Source organism: Pseudophryne corroboree, chromosome 2, assembly GCF_028390025.1.
Source record: "Pseudophryne corroboree isolate aPseCor3 chromosome 2, aPseCor3.hap2, whole genome shotgun sequence".
Classification (NCBI taxonomy): domain Eukaryota; kingdom Metazoa; phylum Chordata; class Amphibia; order Anura; family Myobatrachidae; genus Pseudophryne; species Pseudophryne corroboree.
Window position 1 is genome coordinate 7565066 of NC_086445.1, and position 19806 is coordinate 7584871.

Here is a 19806-nt window from a genome sequence, read left to right on the forward strand (position 1 = left end):
GTATGTGACACACGTGTGCGGCAGACACGGTGGGATGTAACACGTCATGTATTACTAGATGTACTGTATGTGACACATATGCAGCAGACACGGTAAGGAAGTAACACGTCATGTATCTCAAGATGTACCGTATGTGATACACGTGTGCAGCAGACACGGTAAGATGTAACACGTCATGTATCACTAGATGTACTTTATGTGACACACATGTGCAGCAGACACCGGGAGATGTAACACGTCATGTATCACTAGATGTACTGTATGTGATACACGTGTGCAGCAGACACGGTATGATGTAACACGTCATGTATCACTAGATGTACTGTATGTGACACACATGTGCAGCCGACACAGGGAGATGTAACACGTCATGTATCACTAGATGTACCGTATGTGATACACGTGTGCAGGAGACACGGTAAGATGTAACACGTCATGTATCACTAGATGTACTGTATGTGACACACGTGCAGCAGACACAGGGAGATGTAACACATCATGTATCACTAGATGTACCGTATGTGATACACGTGTGCAGCAGACACGGTAAGATGTAACACGTCATGTATCACTAGATGTACCGTATGTGACACGTGTGCAGCAGACACGGTAAGATGTAACACGCCATGTATCACTAGATGTACTGTATGTGATACACGCGTGCAGCAGACACTGTAAGATGTAACACGTCATGTATCTCTAGATGTACCGTATGTGATACGTGTGCAGCAGACACAGGGAGATGTAACACATCATGTATCTCTAGATGTACCGTATGTGATACACGTGTGCAGCAGACACGGTAAGATGTAACATGTCATGTATCACTAAATGCACTGTATGTGACACACGTGTGGAGCAGACACAGGGAGATGTAACACGTCATGTATCTCTAGATGTACTGTATGTGATACACGTGTGCAGCAGACACAGGGAGATGTAACACATCATGTATCACTAGATGTACCGTATGTGACACACGTGTGCAGCAGACACAGGGAGATGTAACACGTCATGTATCACTAGATGTACTGTATGTGACACATATGCAGCAGACACGGTAAGATGTAACATGTCATGTATCACTAGATGTACTGTATGTGACACATATGCAGCAGACACGGTAAGATGTAACACGTCATGTATCACTAGATGTACTGTATGTGACACATATGCAGCAGACACGGTAAGATGTAACACGTCATGTATCACTAGATGTACCGTATGTGACACGTGTGCAGCAGACACGGTAAGATGTAACACGTCATGTATCACTAGATGTACTGTATGTGATACACGCGTGCAGCAGACACTGTAAGATGTAACACGTCATGTATCTCTAGATGTACCGTATGTGATACGTGTGCCGCAGACACAGGGAGATGTAACACATCATGTATCTCTAGATGTACCGTATGTGATACACGTGTGCAGCAGACACGGTAAGATGTAACACGTCATGTATCACTAGATGTACTGTATGTGATACACGCGTGCAGCAGACACGGTAAGATGCAACACGTCATGTATCTCTAGATGTACCGTATGTGATACACGTGTGCAGCAGACACGGTAAGATGTAACACGTCATGTATCACTAGATGTACCGTATGTGATACACGTGTGCAGCAGACACAGGGAGATGTAACACATCATGTATCACTATATATTTACTCAATAGATCTACAGTAAAAATGTATACAGTAGAAAAGGTCTACCCACTTTTTTTGTGTAATTTTGTATGTTTCCCCATATCTGATGGAAACGTGTGCTCTCCCGGGCTCGCTTCACTTGCCATGTTTTGGGCAAGGTGCCTCACTCCACTACCACTGTGTCTGGCGCAGGGTACTATTCCCAGGTGTAATCCAGCTGGATGGTAAAGGATGAAAAAGTTCTAAAAAATTATTCAAAAATCTTGTGTCGACCTTTTTGAACCCGTTGATGTATTGCATGTCGACCTATTAACTGTCTACATTATCTTTTTATTGTGGATCTATCAACCGGATTCGCCCCCCCCCCCCCCATCACAGGCTATTGGGGTACACCCCATCACAGGCTATTGGGGTACACCCCATCACAGGCTATTGGGGTAACCCCCATCACAGGCTATTGGAGTACACCCCATCACAGGCAATTGGGGTACAGCCCATCACAGGCTATTGGGGTACACCACATCACAGGCTATTGGGATACCCCCCATCACAGGCTATTGGGATACCCCCCCTCACAGGCTATTGGGATACCCCCCATCACAGGCTATTGGGATACCCCCCATCACAGGCTATTGGGATACCCCCCCTCACAGGCTATTGGGATACCCCCCCTCACAGGCTATTGGGATACCCCCCATCACAGGCTATTGGGATACCCCCCATCACAGGCTATTGGGATACCCCCCATCACAGGCTATTGGAATACCCCCCATCACAGGCTATTGGGATACCCCCCATCACAGGCTATTGGGATACCTCCCATCACAGGCTATTGGGATACCCCCCATCACAGGCTATTGGGATACCCCCCATCACAGACTATTGGGACCCCCCCATCACATGCTATTGGGACCCCCCCTCCCCATCACAGGCTATTGGGATACCCCCATCACAGGCTATTGGGATACCCCCCCATCACAGGCTATTGGGATACCCCCCCATCACAGGCTATTGGGATACCCCCCATCACAGACTATTGGTATACCTCCCATCACAGGCTATTGGGATACCCCCCATCACAGGCTATTGGGATACCCCCCATCACAGGCTATTGGGATACCACCCATCACAGGCTATTGGGATACCCCCCATCACAGGCTATTGGGACCCCCCCATCATATGCTATTGGGACCCCCCCTCCCCATCACAGGCTATTGGGACCCCCCATCACAGGCTATTGGGATACCCCCCATCACAGGCTATTGGGATACCCCCCATCACAGGCTATTGGAATACCCCCCATCAATGGCTATTGGGATACCTCCCATCACAGGCTATTGGGATACCTCCCATCACAGGCTATTGGGATACCTCCCATCACAGGCTATTGGGATACCCCCATCACAGGCTATTGGGATACCCCCCATCACAGGCTATTGGGATACCCCCCATCACAGGCTATTGGGATACCCCCCATCACAGGCTATTGGGATACCCCCCATCACAGGCTATTGGGATACCCCCCATCACAGGCTATTGGGATACCCCCCATCACAGGCTATTGGGATACCCCCCATCACAGGCTATTGGGATACCCCCCATCACAGGCTATTGGGATACCCCCCATCACAGGCTATTAGGACCCCCCATCACAGGCTATTGGGACCCCCCATCACAGGCTATTGGGACCCCCCATCACAGGCTATTGGGACCCCCCATCACAGGCTATTGGGACCCCCCATCACATGCTATTGGGACCCCCCCTCCCCATCACAGGCTATTGGGACCCCCCCATCACAGGCTATTGGGATCCCCCCCCATCACAGGCTATTGGGATTTCCCCCCCCCCCCCCCATCACAGGCTATTGGGATTTCCCCCCCCCCCCCATCACAGGCTATTGGGATCCCCCCCCCCCCCCCCCGTCACAGGCTATTGGGATTTCCCCCCCCCATCACAGGCTATTGGGAGGTAGTGTGCTCCATCAGTAATCATCTATATGAAATAGGGATGGGAGTACGAATTCCATATGAAGTTTATGCAGCAGATTGCCTATCACTGTTATACATCTACCTCATTATTCCAGCCTCTCCTTCTGGTTTATATGTATGAGGAGGAGATGGCTGCATAGTGGTGACTGACATTAATGACTATTTTCTATCATGTGATCTCCAGATGGCACAAGAAAATAGGGACAAGTTCTGTCCGTAAGACACTCAGGAAGAAGTTGGAGGTTTTGGTTGTGAAGCTGAAAAGAAATGAGCTGTGGTCATTACCCGGGGTAAGTACAAACTCCTTCTCTCCTAATAATAATATACAGCAGTGATAAGCGCCTAAGTATGTGAACAGCTCATGGAATTCTGGGCAGGGCACTCTGGGTAGTGAGCATGGCAGGACACTCTGGGTAGTGAGCATGGCAGGACACTCATGGCAGGACACTCTGGGTAGTGAGCATGGCAGGACACTCTGGGTAGTGAGCATGGCAGGCACTCTGGGTAGTGAGCATGGCAGGACACTCTGGGTAGTGAGCATGGCAGGACACTCTGGGTAGTGAGCATGGCAGGCACTCTGGGTAGTGAGCATGGCAGGACACTCTGGGTAGTGAGCATGGCAGGACACTCTGGGTAGTGAGCATGGCAGGGCACTCTGGGTAGTGAGCATGGCAGGACACTCTGGGTAGTGAGCATGGCAGACACTCTGGGTAGTGGGCATGGCAGGACACTCTGGGTAGTGAGCATGGCAGGACACTCTGGGTAGTGAGCATGGCAGGACACTCTGGGTAGTGAGCATGGCAGGACACTCTGGGTAGTGAGCATGGCAGGACACTCTGGGTAGTGAGCATGGCAGGACACTCTGGGTAGTGAGCATGGCAGGGAACTCTGGGTAGTGAGCATGGCAGGGAACTCTGGGTAGTGAGCATGGCAGGCACTCTGGGTAGTGAGCATGGCAGGGCACTCTGGGTAGTGAGCATGGCAGACACTCTGGGTAGTGAGCATGGCAGGCACTCTGGGTAGTGAGCATGGCAGGACACTCTGGGTAGTGAGCATGGCAGGCACTCTGGGTAGTGAGCATGGCAGGACACTCTGGGTAGTGAGCATGGCAGGACACTCTGGGTAGTGAGCATGGCAGGACACTCTGGGTAGTGAGCATGGCAGGACACTCTGGGTAGTGAGCATGGCAGGACACTCTGGGTAGTGAGCATGGCAGGGAACTCTGGGTAGTGAGCATGGCAGGGAACTCTGGGTAGTGAGCATGGCAGGCACTCTGGGTAGTGAGCATGGCAGGGCACTCTGGGTAGTGAGCATGGCAGACACTCTGGGTAGTGAGCATGGCAGGCACTCTGGGTAGTGAGCATGGCAGGACACTCTGGGTAGTGAGCATGGCAGGACACTCTGGGTAGTGAGCATGGCAGGACACTCTGGGTAGTGAGCATGGCAGGACACTCTGGGTAGTGAGCATGGCAGGGAACTCTGGGTAGTGAGCATGGCAGGGAACTCTGGGTAGTGAGCATGGCAGGCACTCTGGGTAGTGAGCATGGCAGGGCACTCTGGGTAGTGAGCATGGCAGGCACTCTGGGTAGTGAGCATGGCAGGGCACTCTGGGTAGTGAGCATGGCAGACACTCTGGGTAGTGAGCATGGCAGGCACTCTGGGTAGTGAGCATGGCAGGACACTCTGGGTAGTGAGCATGGCAGGACACTCTGGGTAGTGAGCATGGCAGGACACTCTGGGTAGTGAGCATGGCAGGACACTCTGGGTAGTGAGCATGGCAGGGAACTCTGGGTAGTGAGCATGGCAGGGAACTCTGGGTAGTGAGCATGGCAGGCACTCTGGGTAGTGAGCATGGCAGGGCACTCTGGGTAGTGAGCATGGCAGACACTCTGGGTAGTGAGCATGGCAGGCACTCTGGGTAGTGAGCATGGCAGGACACTCTGGGTAGTGAGCATGGCAGGCACTCTGGGTAGTGAGCATGGCAGGACACTCTGGGTAGTGAGCATGGCAGGACACTCTGGGTAGTGAGCATGGCAGGACACTCTGGGTAGTGAGCATGGCAGGACACTCTGGGTAGTGAGCATGGCAGGACACTCTGGGTAGTGAGCATGGCAGGGAACTCTGGGTAGTGAGCATGGCAGGGAACTCTGGGTAGTGAGCATGGCAGGCACTCTGGGTAGTGAGCATGGCAGGGCACTCTGGGTAGTGAGCATGGCAGACACTCTGGGTAGTGAGCATGGCAGGCACTCTGGGTAGTGAGCATGGCAGGACACTCTGGGTAGTGAGCATGGCAGGCACTCTGGGTAGTGAGCATGGCAGGACACTCTGGGTAGTGAGCATGGCAGGACACTCTGGGTAGTGAGCATGGCAGGACACTCTGGGTAGTGAGCATGGCAGGACACTCTGGGTAGTGAGCATGGCAGGACACTCTGGGTAGTGAGCATGGCAGGCACTCTGGGTAGTGAGCATGGCAGGACACTCTGGGTAGTGAGTTTGGAAGGGCCTTCTGGGTGGTGAGCACGGCAGGGCATTCTGTGTGGTGTGCATGGCAGGGCATTCTGTGTGGTGTGCATGGCAGGGCCTTCTGGGTGGTGTGCATGGCAGGGCATTCTGGGTGGTGTGCATGGCAAGGCATTCTGGGTGGTGTGCATGGCAGGGCATTCTGGGTGGTGTGCAAGGCAGGGCATTCTGGGTGGTGAGCATGAGTCTGAGTAGAAAGCACTGCATTGAACTCTGGGTAGTGTGTATTGGAGGCACGACGGGAAGTGTGCATTGGAGGCACGATGAGTAGTGTGTATTGGAGGCACGACGGGTAGTGTGTATTGGAGGCACAACGGGTAGTGTGTATTGGATGCACGACGGGTAGTATGTATTGGAGGCACGACGGGTAGTGTGTATTGGAGGCACGGCGGGTAGTGTGTATTGGAGGCACGACGGGTAGTGTGTAGAGTACTCTATTGCAGGCCCTTGTGGGTAATGCATTACAGTACATGCTGGTTAATGTACGCTGCACAGACCTCTGTGTAATGGGCCTGTTTCATGTCTGTAATTTAAGCAAAAAAGCTGGGCAAAACCATGTGTGATAGCTGGGCAGCGGCAGCTTCATCAGTCATTTTAAAGCATTGCATGCCAGGCCGTCTCCTCACATAAGCAAGCAGTTTGTTCAGACAGGTTATCACGACAATCGCATTTCATTTCTTGTTCTCCTCTCTCCAGCACAATATTCATATGCGTTACATCAGGTTACATTTTCTGTAATTTGCTTAAATGACAATAACAGCATAAACAATGATGGGGCAGCATTACAGTCATACTTGCCTACCTGACCCTCTCCATGAGGGAGAAAATGCTCTGTTCCTGGACTTTCCTGGTAATGTATAATTGCCATCATCTGTGGTGAGCTAGTTAATTGCTAAGAAAGGTGTTTCACCACAGGTGATGGCAATCATACATTACCAGGAAAGTCCAGGAACAGAGCATTTTCCTCCTCATGGAGAGGGTCAGGTAGGCAAGTATGATTACAGTACATACCAGCGCAGTCTCTGGGAATCAGTAGTGCGGTGACCGCAAACTGAGGTTAATTTCTCCCAATTCGCTTAGGGATATCTACAGTCTATATAAACAGGATCTCTCATGGACACCTCTCTGGGGGACTTCCGTCTCACGTGGTTTCCTACCACTCACCCGGATAGTCCTCTCCTGAAGACTCACACCTCCCATCCTGCTTCTAGGGTACCTCTGAAGGTGGGGATCCCTTTTGTTTCTTCCACTGATTGCTCATGCTGTTGCTGCTCTCACACTGCACATCTGGATATCTTTTGCTCTTCCTAGCAGCACCTACCTGCTACTCCATAATGCCAGGAACCATGGAACTCACTTTTGCCTGTCCACGGTCCCCAGACTGCGTTTCTCCTGGACACTAGCCTGTGCCCTCCATCTCAGTCCTCAGCTCACACTGAACTCTAGCCTGTGCTTTGTTTCTTGTCCTCAAAACCCCCTACACTTCCTGTCCTAACCCCCTACATGTGGCAGGGTCTGCAAGTAACTGGTTTAACTGGTTTGGGGCCATAAACTCCCTGATTAGAATCAAATGGCTTTTGGAACTTTCCAATACAGTATCTCTTGTTTCCTAACATTCCAGTATGCCACACATGTGCACTGCATGGGGGGTGGGGGGGGGGGGGCAGATATAACGTGCAGAGAGAGTTAGATCTGGGTGGGTTATATTTTTTCTGTGCAGGGTAAATACTGGCTGCTTCTGCACAAAGACCACAAATACCGTAAATCTTTATTTTTACACTGCAAATTACATTTCAGTTTGAACACAAACTACCCAAATCTAACTCTCTCTGCACATGTTACATCTGCCCCACCTGCAGTGCAGCAAGGTTTTGCCCAGCTGCTTGCTTTTTTGCTTTACTTACAAACATGAACCAGGGTGGTCAAGCCGCCGCCTACTGGGAGTGAATCTTAGCTTATCAAAATTGCGAACGAAAGATTAGCAGAATTGCGAATAGACACTTCTTAGCAGTTTCTGAGTAGCTCCAGACTTACTCGGCATCTGCGATCAGTTCAGTGCTTGTCGTTCCTGGTTTGACGTCACAAACACACCCAGCGTTCGCCCAGACACTCCTCCGTTTCTCCAGCCACTCCCGCGTTTTTCCCAGAAACGGTAGCGTTTTTTCACACACTCCCATAAAACGGCCAGTTTCCACCCAGAAACACCCACTTCCTGTCAATCACATTACGATCACCAGAACGAAGAAAAAACCTCGTAATGCCGTGAGTAAAATTCCTAACTGCATAGCAAATTTACTTGGCGCAGTCGCACTGCGGACATTGCGCATGCGCATTAGCGACTAATCGCTCCGTTGCGAGAAAAAAATACAGAGCGAACAACTCGGAATGACCCCCCAGGTCCAATGTACATTGCAGAGTGACCTGGTTAATAAGCATTGCACCAACCTTTGGGTATTGTGAATTGCAGGGCACTCTGGATAATGTGTAGTGCGGAACATTCGGTATAATGATGTATATTACATTGCATGGCACTCTGGGTAATGTGCAGTGCGGAACATTCGGTATTATGATGTATATAACATTGCAGGGCAGTCTGGGTAATGTGCAGTGCGGAACATTCGGTATTATGATGTATATAACATTGCAGGGCAGTCTGGGTAATGTGCAGTGCGGAACATTCGGTATTATGATGTATATAACATTGCAGGGCAGTCTGGGTAATGTGCAGTGCGGAACATTCGGTATAGTGATGTATATTACATTGCAGGGCAGTCTGGGTAATGTGTAGTGCGGAACATTCGGTATAATGAGGTATATTACATTGCAGGGCAGTCTGGGTAATGTGCAGTGCGGAACAATCGGTATAATGAGGTATATTACATTGCAGGGCGCTCTGGGTAATGTGCAGTGCGGAACATTCGGTATAATGATGTATATTGCATTGCAGGGCGCTCTGGGTAACGTGCAGTGCGGAACATTCGGTATAATGAGGTATATTACATTGCAGGGCAGTCTGGGTAATGTGCAGTGCGGAACATTCGGTATAATGAGGTATATTACATTGCAGGGCACTATGGGTAATGTGCAGTGCGGAACATTCGGTATAATGAGGTATATTACATTGCAGGGCGCTCTGGGTAATGTGTAGTGCGGAACTTTCGGTATAATGATGTATATTGCATTGCAGGGCACTCTGGGTAATGTGCAGTGCGGAACATTCGGTATAATGATGTATATTACATTGCAGGGCGCTCTGGGTAATGTGCAGTGCGGAACATTCGGTATAATGATGTATATTACATTGCAGGGCAGTCTTGGTAATGTGCAGTGCGGAACATTCGGTATAAAGATGTATATTACATTGCAGGGCACACTGGGTAATGTGTAGTGCGGAACATTCGGTATAATGATGTATATTACATTGCAGGGCAGTCAGGGTAATGTGTAATGCGGAACATTCGGTATAATGATGTATATTACATTGCAGGGCAGTCTGGGTAATGTGCAGTGCGGAACATTCGGTATAATGATGTATATTACATTGCAGGGCAGTCTGGGTAATGTGCAGTGCGGAACATTCGGTATAATGATGTATATTACATTGCAGGGCAGTCTGGGTAATGTGCAGTGCGGAACATTTGGTATAATGATGTATATTACATTGCAGGGCAGTCTGGGTAATGTGCAGTGCGGAACATTCGGTATAATGATGTATTTTACATTGCAGGGCAGTCTAGGTAATGTGCAGTGCGGAACATTTGGTATAATGATGTATATTACATTGCAGGGCAGTCTGGGTAATGTGCAGTGCGGAACATTCGGTATAATGATGTATTTTACATTGCAGGGCAGTCTGGGTAATGTGCAGTGCGGAACATTTGGTATAATGATGTATATTACATTGCAGGGCAGTCTGGGTAATGTGCAGTGCGGAACATTTGGTATAATGATGTATATTACATTGCAGGGCAGTCTGGGTAATGTGCAGTGCGGAACATTCGGTATAATGATGTATATTACATTGCAGGGCAGTCTGGGTAATGTGCAGTGCGGAACATTCGGTATAATGATGTATATTACATTGCAGGGCAGTCTGGGTAATGTGTAGTGCGGAACATTCGGTATAATGATGTATATTACATTGCAGGGCAGTCTGGGTAATGTGCAGTGCGGAACATTCGGTATAATGAGGTATATTACATTGCAGGGCGCTCTGGGTAATGTGTAGTGCGGAACATTCGGTATAATGATGTATATTACATTGCAGGGCAGTCTGGGTAATGTGCAGTGCGGAACATTCGGTATAATGATGTATATTACATTGCAGGGCACACTGGGTAATGTGTAGTGCGGAACATTCGGTATAATGATGTATATTACATTGCAGGGCAGTCTGGGTAATGTGCAGTGCGGAACATTCGGTATAATGATGTATATTACATTGCAGGGCAGTCTGGGTAATGTGCAGTGCGGAACATTCGGTATAATGAGGTATATTACATTGCAGGGCGCTCTGGGTAATGTGTAGTGCGGAACATTCGGTATAATGATGTATATTACATTGCAGGGCAGTCTGGGTAATGTGCAGTGCGGAACATTCGGTATAATGATGTATATTACATTGCAGGGCACACTGGGTAATGTGTAGTGCGGAACATTCAGTATAATGATGTATATTACATTGCAGGGCAGTCTGGGTAATGTGCAGTGCGGAACATTCGGTATAATGATGTATATTACATTGCAGGGCACGCTGGATCCTGGGAAGAAGATTCCTATTAAGTTCCAATCCCTCCTGAGACATGAATACTTGGGCGAGTTCCTGACCTTGTTTGACTCCGGAGTAGAGGTCAGTGGGTTCGGAGTTACACTGTGATGACACACTCAGTAAGATATAGTAATAGTGACACAGACACACAACATCTTGTTCTCATACAGGTGTTCCATGGTTACCTGGATGACCCACGAAACACAGATAATTCCTGGATTGAGACTTCAGCCGTCAATATTCACTTCAACACTAAGGAAAGTCTAGAACGACTTCTTCAGGTAAATGATGGGGAGTGGCGACTTGTCAATAGTGTAATGTCATAAAATCCTTAAGTAGTTCTATGGAACTACAAGTGTCAGCATGCCCTGACAGCCATTACCTGCTTATTTATTTGGTCTTCTCTGTAGTTATTAGACCTCATCCACCCCCAGTGCTGGTAACCATTATATTCCTATCTCCTGTGGCTTTATGCAGCGCTGGTGGCTGGAGTGACCTCACATTCCCGCACATTAAGGTTACAGTTTTTTAGTACGGAGTTTATAAAATAATATTTTGTCTAGCAGAACCTGCAATAGAAAAAGACAGAGCGAGGGTGTGTGTAGCGCACACGTGTAAGAGAGAGAATTTCTCTGAGAATTAAATCTTGAGAATATTCTGTCTTGTAGTTTTCAGACTTAATGTCATCTTGTTACAGAATAACATCAGGTAATATAAGGTGACCATATAGTGGTATTTTTGTCAATTAGTCTAATTTTAACCTCTATTTCTCAATGTATCTTACCCACAGATTGAGACATTTTTCTATATTATGAACAAAAAAATAGAAAAATGTCCCAATCTGTAGATAAGATAAAGTGAAAAATTGAGGTGAAAAATTATGTAAAAACTAAAAAGTTAAAAAAGTGAAAATACAGATATTTAAAAGCAAAGTCCACTATATGGTCACCTTATATTATCTGATGGTATTCTGTAACCACATGGGGTAAGTCTGAAAACTACAAGCAGAGGCCAATATATTAAATAGTGCCGAGGTAATAACAGCTTCAACTCCGCGGACAGTCTGCCCCTAGATCAGGGTGTAACATATTATTCCTCTGATACTGTCTGTGCGGCATGAAGGTCGCCTTATGCTGGTATTTTAATTGTCACAGTATATTGATGAATAAAGTACAGAATTACCCGTGATTAGGCGTTATTTTGTTAATTAATTCCACCAAATCGTCATTTATACGTGTATGTCTGCGCTGTTACTGCAACAGATGTATCGATATTCCTGATGTGTAACAATACAAAGTAACTGCAACCGATGTATCATTATTCCTGATGTGTAACAATACAAAGTAACTGTAACAGATGTATCGATATTCCCGATGTGTAACAATACAAAGTAACTGTAACAGATGTATCGATATTCCTGATGTGTAACAATACAAAGTAACTGCAACCGATGTATCGATATTCCTGATGTGTAACAATACAAAGTAACTGTAACAGATGTATCGATATTCCTGATGTGTAACAATACAAAGTAACTGTAACAGATGTATCATTATTCCTGATGTGTAACAATACAAAGTAACTGCAACAGATGTATCATTATTCCTGATGTGTAACAATACAAAGTAACTGTAACAGATGTATCAATATTCCTGATGTGTAACAATACAAAGTAACTGCAACCGATGTATCATTATTCCTGATGTGTAACAATACAAAGTAACTGTAACAGATGTATCATTATTCCTGATGTGTAACAATACAAAGTAACTGTAACAGATGTATCGATATTCCTGATGTGTAACAATACAAAGTAACTGCAACCGATGTATCGATATTCCTGATGTGTAACAATACAAAGTAACTGTAACAGATGTATCGATATTCCTGATGTGTAACAATACAAAGTAACTGCAACAGATGTATCATTATTCCTGATGTGTAACAATACAAAGTAACTGTAACAGATGTATCGATATTCCTGATGTGTAACAATACAAAGTAACTGCAACCGATGTATCGATATTCCTGATGTGTAACAATACAAAGTAACTGTAACAGATGTATCGATATTCCTGATGTGTAACAATACAAAGTAACTGTAACAGATGTATCATTATTCCTGATGTGTAACAATACAAAGTAACTGCAACAGATGTATCATTATTCCTGATGTGTAACAATACAAAGTAACTGTAACAGATGTATCGATATTCCTGATGTGTAACAATACAAAGTAACTGTAACAGATGTATCATTATTCCTGATGTGTAACAATACAAAGTAACTGTAACAGATGTATCAATATTCCTGATGTGTAACAATACAAAGTAACTGTAACAGATGTATCAATATTCCTGATGTGTAACAATACAAAGTAACTGTAACAGATGTATCGATATTCCTGATGTGTAACAATACAAAGTAACTGTAACAGATGTATCGATATTCCTGATGTGTAACAATACAAAGTAACTGTAACAGATGTATCATTATTCCTGATGTGTAACAATACAAAGTAACTGTAACAGATGTATCATTATTCCTGATGTGTAACAATACAAAGTACCTGTAACAGATGTATCATTATTCCTGATGTGTAACAATACAAAGTAACTGTAACAGATGTATCGATATTCCTGATGTGTAACAATACAAAGTAAACTGTAACAGATGTATCATTATTCCTGATGTGTAACAATACAAAGTAACTGTAACAGATGTATCATTATTCCTGATGTGTAACAATACAAAGTACCTGTAACAGATGTATCATTATTCCTGATGTGTAACAATACAAAGTAACTGTAACAGATGTATCAATATTCCTGATGTGTAACAATACAAAGTAACTGTAACAGATGTATCATTATTCCTGATGTGTAACAATACAAAGTAACTGTAACAGATGTATCATTATTCCTGATGTGTAACAATACAAAGTAACTGTAACAGATGTATCAATATTCCTGATGTGTAACAATACAAAGTAACTGTAACAGATGTATCATTATTCCTGATGTGTAACAATACAAAGTAACTGTAACAGATGTATCGATTATTCCTGATGTGTAACAATACAAAGTAACTGTAACAGATGTATCATTATTCCTGATGTGTAACAATACAAAGTAACTGTAACAGATGTATCATTATTCCTGATGTGTAACAATACAAAGTAACTGTAACAGATGTATCATTATTCCTGATGTGTAACACTACAAAGTAACTGTAACAGATGTATCATTATTCCTGATGTGTAACACTACAAAGTAACTGTAACAGATGTATCATTATTCCTGATGTGTAACAATACAAAGTAACTGCAACCGATGTATCAATATTCCTGATGTGTAACAATACAAAGTAACTGTAACAGATGTATCGATATTCCTGATGTGTAACAATACAAAGTAACTGTAACAGATGTATCGATATTCCTGATGTGTAACAATACAAAGTAACTGTAACAGATGTATCATTATTCCTGATGTGTAACAATACAAAGTAACTGTAACAGATGTATCATTATTCCTGATGTGTAACAATACAAAGTAACTGTAACAGATGTATCGATATTCCTGATGTGTAACAATACAAAGTAACTGTAACAGATGTATCATTATTCCTGATGTGTAACAATACAAAGTAACTGTAACAGATGTATCGATATTCCCTGATGTGTAACAATACAAAGTAACTGTAACAGATGTATCGATATTCCTGATGTGTAACAATACAAAGTAACTGTAACAGATGTATCGATATTCCTGATGTGTAACAATACAAAGTAACTGTAACAGATGTATCATTATTCCTGATGTGTAACAATACAAAGTAACTGTAACAGATGTATCGATATTCCTGATGTGTAACAATACAAAGTAACTGCAACAGATGTATCGATATTCCTGATGTGTAACAATACAAAGTAACTGTAACAGATGTATCGATATTCCTGATGTGTAACAATACAAAGTAACTGCAACAGATGTATCGATATTCCTGATGTGTAACAATACAAAGTAACTGTAACAGATGTATCGATATTCCTGATGTGTAACAATACAAAGTAACTGTAACAGATGTATCATTATTCCTGATGTGTAACAATACAAAGTAACTGTAACAGATGTATCGATATTCCTGATGTGTAACAATATAAAGTAACTAACAGATGTATCATTATTCCTGATGTGTAACAATACAAAGTAACTGTAACAGATGTATCGATATTCCTGATGTGTAACAATACAAAGTAACTGTAACAGATGTATCGATATTCCTGATGTGTAACAATACAAAGTAACTGTAACAGATGTATCATTATTCCTGATGTGTAACAATACAAAGTAACTGTAACAGATGTATCATTATTCCTGATGTGTAACAATACAAAGTATCTGTAACAGATGTATCATTATTCCTGATGTGTAACAATACAAAGTAACTGTAACAGATGTATCGATTATTCCTGATGTGTAACAATACAAAGTAACTGCAACAGATGTATCGATATTCCTGATGTGTAACAATACAAAGTAACTGTAACAGATGTATCGATATTCCTGATGTGTAACAATACAAAGTAACTGCAACAGATGTATCGATATTCCTGATGTGTAACAATACAAAGTAACTGTAACAGATGTATCGATATTCCTGATGTGTAACAATACAAAGTAACTGTAACAGATGTATCATTATTCCTGATGTGTAACAATACAAAGTAACTGTAACAGATGTATCGATATTCCTGATGTGTAACAATATAAAGTAACTAACAGATGTATCATTATTCCTGATGTGTAACAATACAAAGTAACTGTAACAGATGTATCGATATTCCTGATGTGTAACAATACAAAGTAACTGTAACAGATGTATCGATATTCCTGATGTGTAACAATACAAAGTAACTGCAACAGATGTATCGATATTCCTGATGTGTAACAATACAAAGTAACTGTAACAGATGTATCGATATTCCTGATGTGTAACAATACAAAGTAACTGCAACAGATGTATCCATATTCCTGATGTGTAACAATACAAAGTAACTGTAACAGATGTATCATTATTCCTGATGTGTAACAATACAAAGTAACTGTAACAGATGTATCGATATTCCTGATGTGTAACAATACAAAGTAACTGTAACAGATGTATCATTATTCCTGATGTGTAACAATACAAAGTAACTGTAACAGATGTATCGATATTCCTGATGTGTAACAATACAAAGTAACTGTAACAGATGTATCGATATTCCTGATGTGTAACAATACAAAGTAACTGTAACAGATGTATCATTATTCCTGATGTGTAACAATACAAAGTAACTGCAACAGATGTATCATTATTCCTGATGTGTAACAATACAAAGTAACTGTAACAGATGTATCATTATTCCTGATGTGTAACAATACAAAGTAACTGTAACAGATGTATCGATATTCCTGATGTGTAACAATACAAAGTAACTGTAACAGATGTATCATTATTCCTGATGTGTAACAATACAAAGTAACTGTAACAGATGTATCGATATTCCTGATGTGTAACAATACAAAGTAACTGTAACAGATGTATCATTATTCCTGATGTGTAACAATACAAAGTAACTGTAACAGATGTATCATTATTCCTGATGTGTAACAATACAAAGTAACTGTCAACCGATGTATCATTATTCCTGATGTGTAACAATACAAAGTAACTGCAACCGATGTATCATTATTCCTGATGTGTAACAATACAAAGTAACTGCAACCGATGTATCATTATTCCTGATGTGTAACAATACAAAGTAACTGTAACAGATGTATCATTATTCCTGATGTGTAACAATACAAAGTAACTGTAACAGATGTATCGATATTCCTGATGTGTAACAATACAAAGTAACTGTAACAGATGTATCATTATTCCTGATGTGTAACAATACAAAGTAACTGCAACAGATGTATCGATATTCCTGATGTGTAACAATACAAAGTAACTGTAACAGATGTATCATTATTCCTGATGTGTAACAATACAAAGTAACTGTAACAGATGTATCGATATTCCCGATGTGTAACAATACAAAGTAACTGTAACAGATGTATCATTATTCCTGATGTGTAACAATACAAAGTAACTGTAACAGATGTATCGATATTCCTGATGTGTAACAATACAAAGTAACTGTAACAGATGTATCGATATTCCTGATGTGTAACAATACAAAGTAACTGTAACAGATGTATCGATATTCCTGATGTGTAACAATACAAAGTAACTGTAACAGATGTATCATTATTCCTGATGTGTAACAATACAAAGTAACTGTAACAGATGTATCGATATTCCTGATGTGTAACAATACAAAGTAACTGCAACAGATGTATCATTATTCCTGATGTGTAACAATACAAAGTAACTGTAACAGATGTATCATTATTCCTGATGTGTAACAATACAAAGTAACTGTAACAGATGTATCATTATTCCTGATGTGTAACAATACAAAGTAACTGTAACAGATGTATCGATATTCCTGATGTGTAACAATACAAAGTAACTGCAACAGATGTATCGATATTCCTGATGTGTAACAATACAAAGTAACTGTAACAGATGTATCATTATTCCTGATGTGTAACAATACAAAGTAACTGTAACAGATGTATCATTATTCCTGATGTGTAACAATACAAAGTAACTGTAACAGATGTATCATTATTCCTGATGTGTAACAATACAAAGTAACTGTAACAGATGTATCGATATTCCTGATGTGTAACAATACAAAGTAACTGTAACAGATGTATCGATATTCCTGATGTGTAACAATACAAAGTAACTGTAACAGATGTATCATTATTCCTGATGTGTAACAATACAAAGTAACTGTAACAGATGTATCGATATTCCTGATGTGTAACAATACAAAGTAACTGTAACAGATGTATCATTATTCCTGATGTGTAACAATACAAAGTAACTGTAACAGATGTATCGATATTCCTGATGTGTAACAATACAAAGTAACTGTAACAGATGTATCATTATTCCTGATGTGTAACAATACAAAGTAACTGTAACAGATGTATCGATATTCCTGATGTGTAACAATACAAAGTAACTGTAACAGATGTATCGATATTCCTGATGTGTAACAATACAAAGTAACTGTAACAGATGTATCGATATTCCTGATGTGTAACAATATAAAGTAACTAACAGATGTATCATTATTCCTGATGTGTAACAATACAAAGTAACTGTAACAGATGTATCGATATTCCTGATGTGTAACAATACAAAGTAACTGTAACAGATGTATCGATATTCCTGATGTGTAACAATACAAAGTAACTGTAACAGATGTATCATTATTCCTGATGTGTAACAATACAAAGTAACTGTAACAGATGTATCATTATTCCTGATGTGTAACAATACAAAGTATCTGTAACAGATGTATCATTATTCCTGATGTGTAACAATACAAAGTAACTGTAACAGATGTATCGATATTCCTGATGTGTAACAATACAAAGTAACTGCAACAGATGTATCGATATTCCTGATGTGTAACAATACAAAGTAACTGTAACAGATGTATCGATATTCCTGATGTGTAACAATACAAAGTAACTGCAACAGATGTATCGATATTCCTGATGTGTAACAATACAAAGTAACTGTAACAGATGTATCGATATTCCTGATGTGTAACAATACAAAGTAACTGTAACAGATGTATCATTATTCCTGATGTGTAACAATACAAAGTAACTGCAACAGATGTATCATTATTCCTGATGTGTAACAATACAAAGTAACTGTAACAGATGTATCATTATTCCTGATGTGTAACAATACAAAGTAACTGTAACAGATGTATCGATATTCCTGATGTGTAACAATACAAAGTAACTGTAACAGATGTATCGATTATTCCTGATGTGTAACAATACAAAGTAACTGTAACAGATGTATCATTATTCCTGATGTGTAACAATACAAAGTAACTGTAACAGATGTATCGATATTCCTGATGTGTAACAATACAAAGTAACTGTAACAGATGTATCATTATTCCTGATGTGTAACAATACAAAGTAACTGTAACAGATGTATCGATAATTCCTGATGTGTAACAATACAAAGTAACTGTAACAGATGTATCGATTATTCCTGATGTGTAACAATACAAAGTAACTGTAACAGATGTATCGATATTCCTGATGTGTAACAATACAAAGTAACTGTAACAGATGTATCATTATTCCTGATGTGTAACAATACAAAGTAACTGTAACAGATGTATCGATATTCCTGATGTGTAACAATACAAAGTAACTGTAACAGATGTATCGATATTCCTGATGTGTAACAATACAAAGTAACTGTAACAGATGTATCGATATTCCTGATGTGTAACAATACAAAGTAACTGTAACAGATGTATCATTATTCCTGATGTGTAACAATACAAAGTAACTGTAACAGATGTATCGATATTCCTGATGTGTAACAATACAAAGTAACTGTAACAGATGTATAGATATTCCTGATGTGTAACAATACAAAGTAACTGTAACAGATGTATCGATATTCCTGATGTGTAACAATACAAAGTAACTGTAACAGATGTATCATTATTCCTGATGTGTAACAATACAAAGTAACTGTAACAGATGTATCATTATTCCTGATGTGTAACAATACAAAGTAACTGTAACAGATGTATCATTATTCCTGATGTGTAACAATACAAAGTAACTGTAACAGATGTATCGATATTCCTGATGTGTAACAATACAAAGTAACTGTAACAGATGTATAGATATTCCTGATGTGTAACAATACAAAGTAACTGTAACA

At 41.8% G+C, this 19806-nt stretch overlaps 1 protein-coding gene across 1 annotated transcript in view; it reads left to right on the forward strand.

Moving 5' to 3' along the window:
* Positions 1-11724, forward strand: part of LOC134988793 (transient receptor potential cation channel subfamily M member 2-like) — a 734670-nt gene extending 722946 nt beyond the window's left edge. Inside the window, exons 31-35 of the mRNA XM_063950575.1 lie at positions 3826-3931; positions 10909-11010; positions 11100-11210; positions 11598-11637; positions 11720-11724. Coding sequence (XP_063806645.1) covers positions 3826-3931; positions 10909-11010; positions 11100-11210; positions 11598-11637; positions 11720-11724 — 364 coding nt within the window. The remainder of the gene's footprint in view (positions 1-3825; positions 3932-10908; positions 11011-11099; positions 11211-11597; positions 11638-11719) is intronic.
* The last annotated feature ends 8082 nt before the right edge of the window (positions 11725-19806 follow it).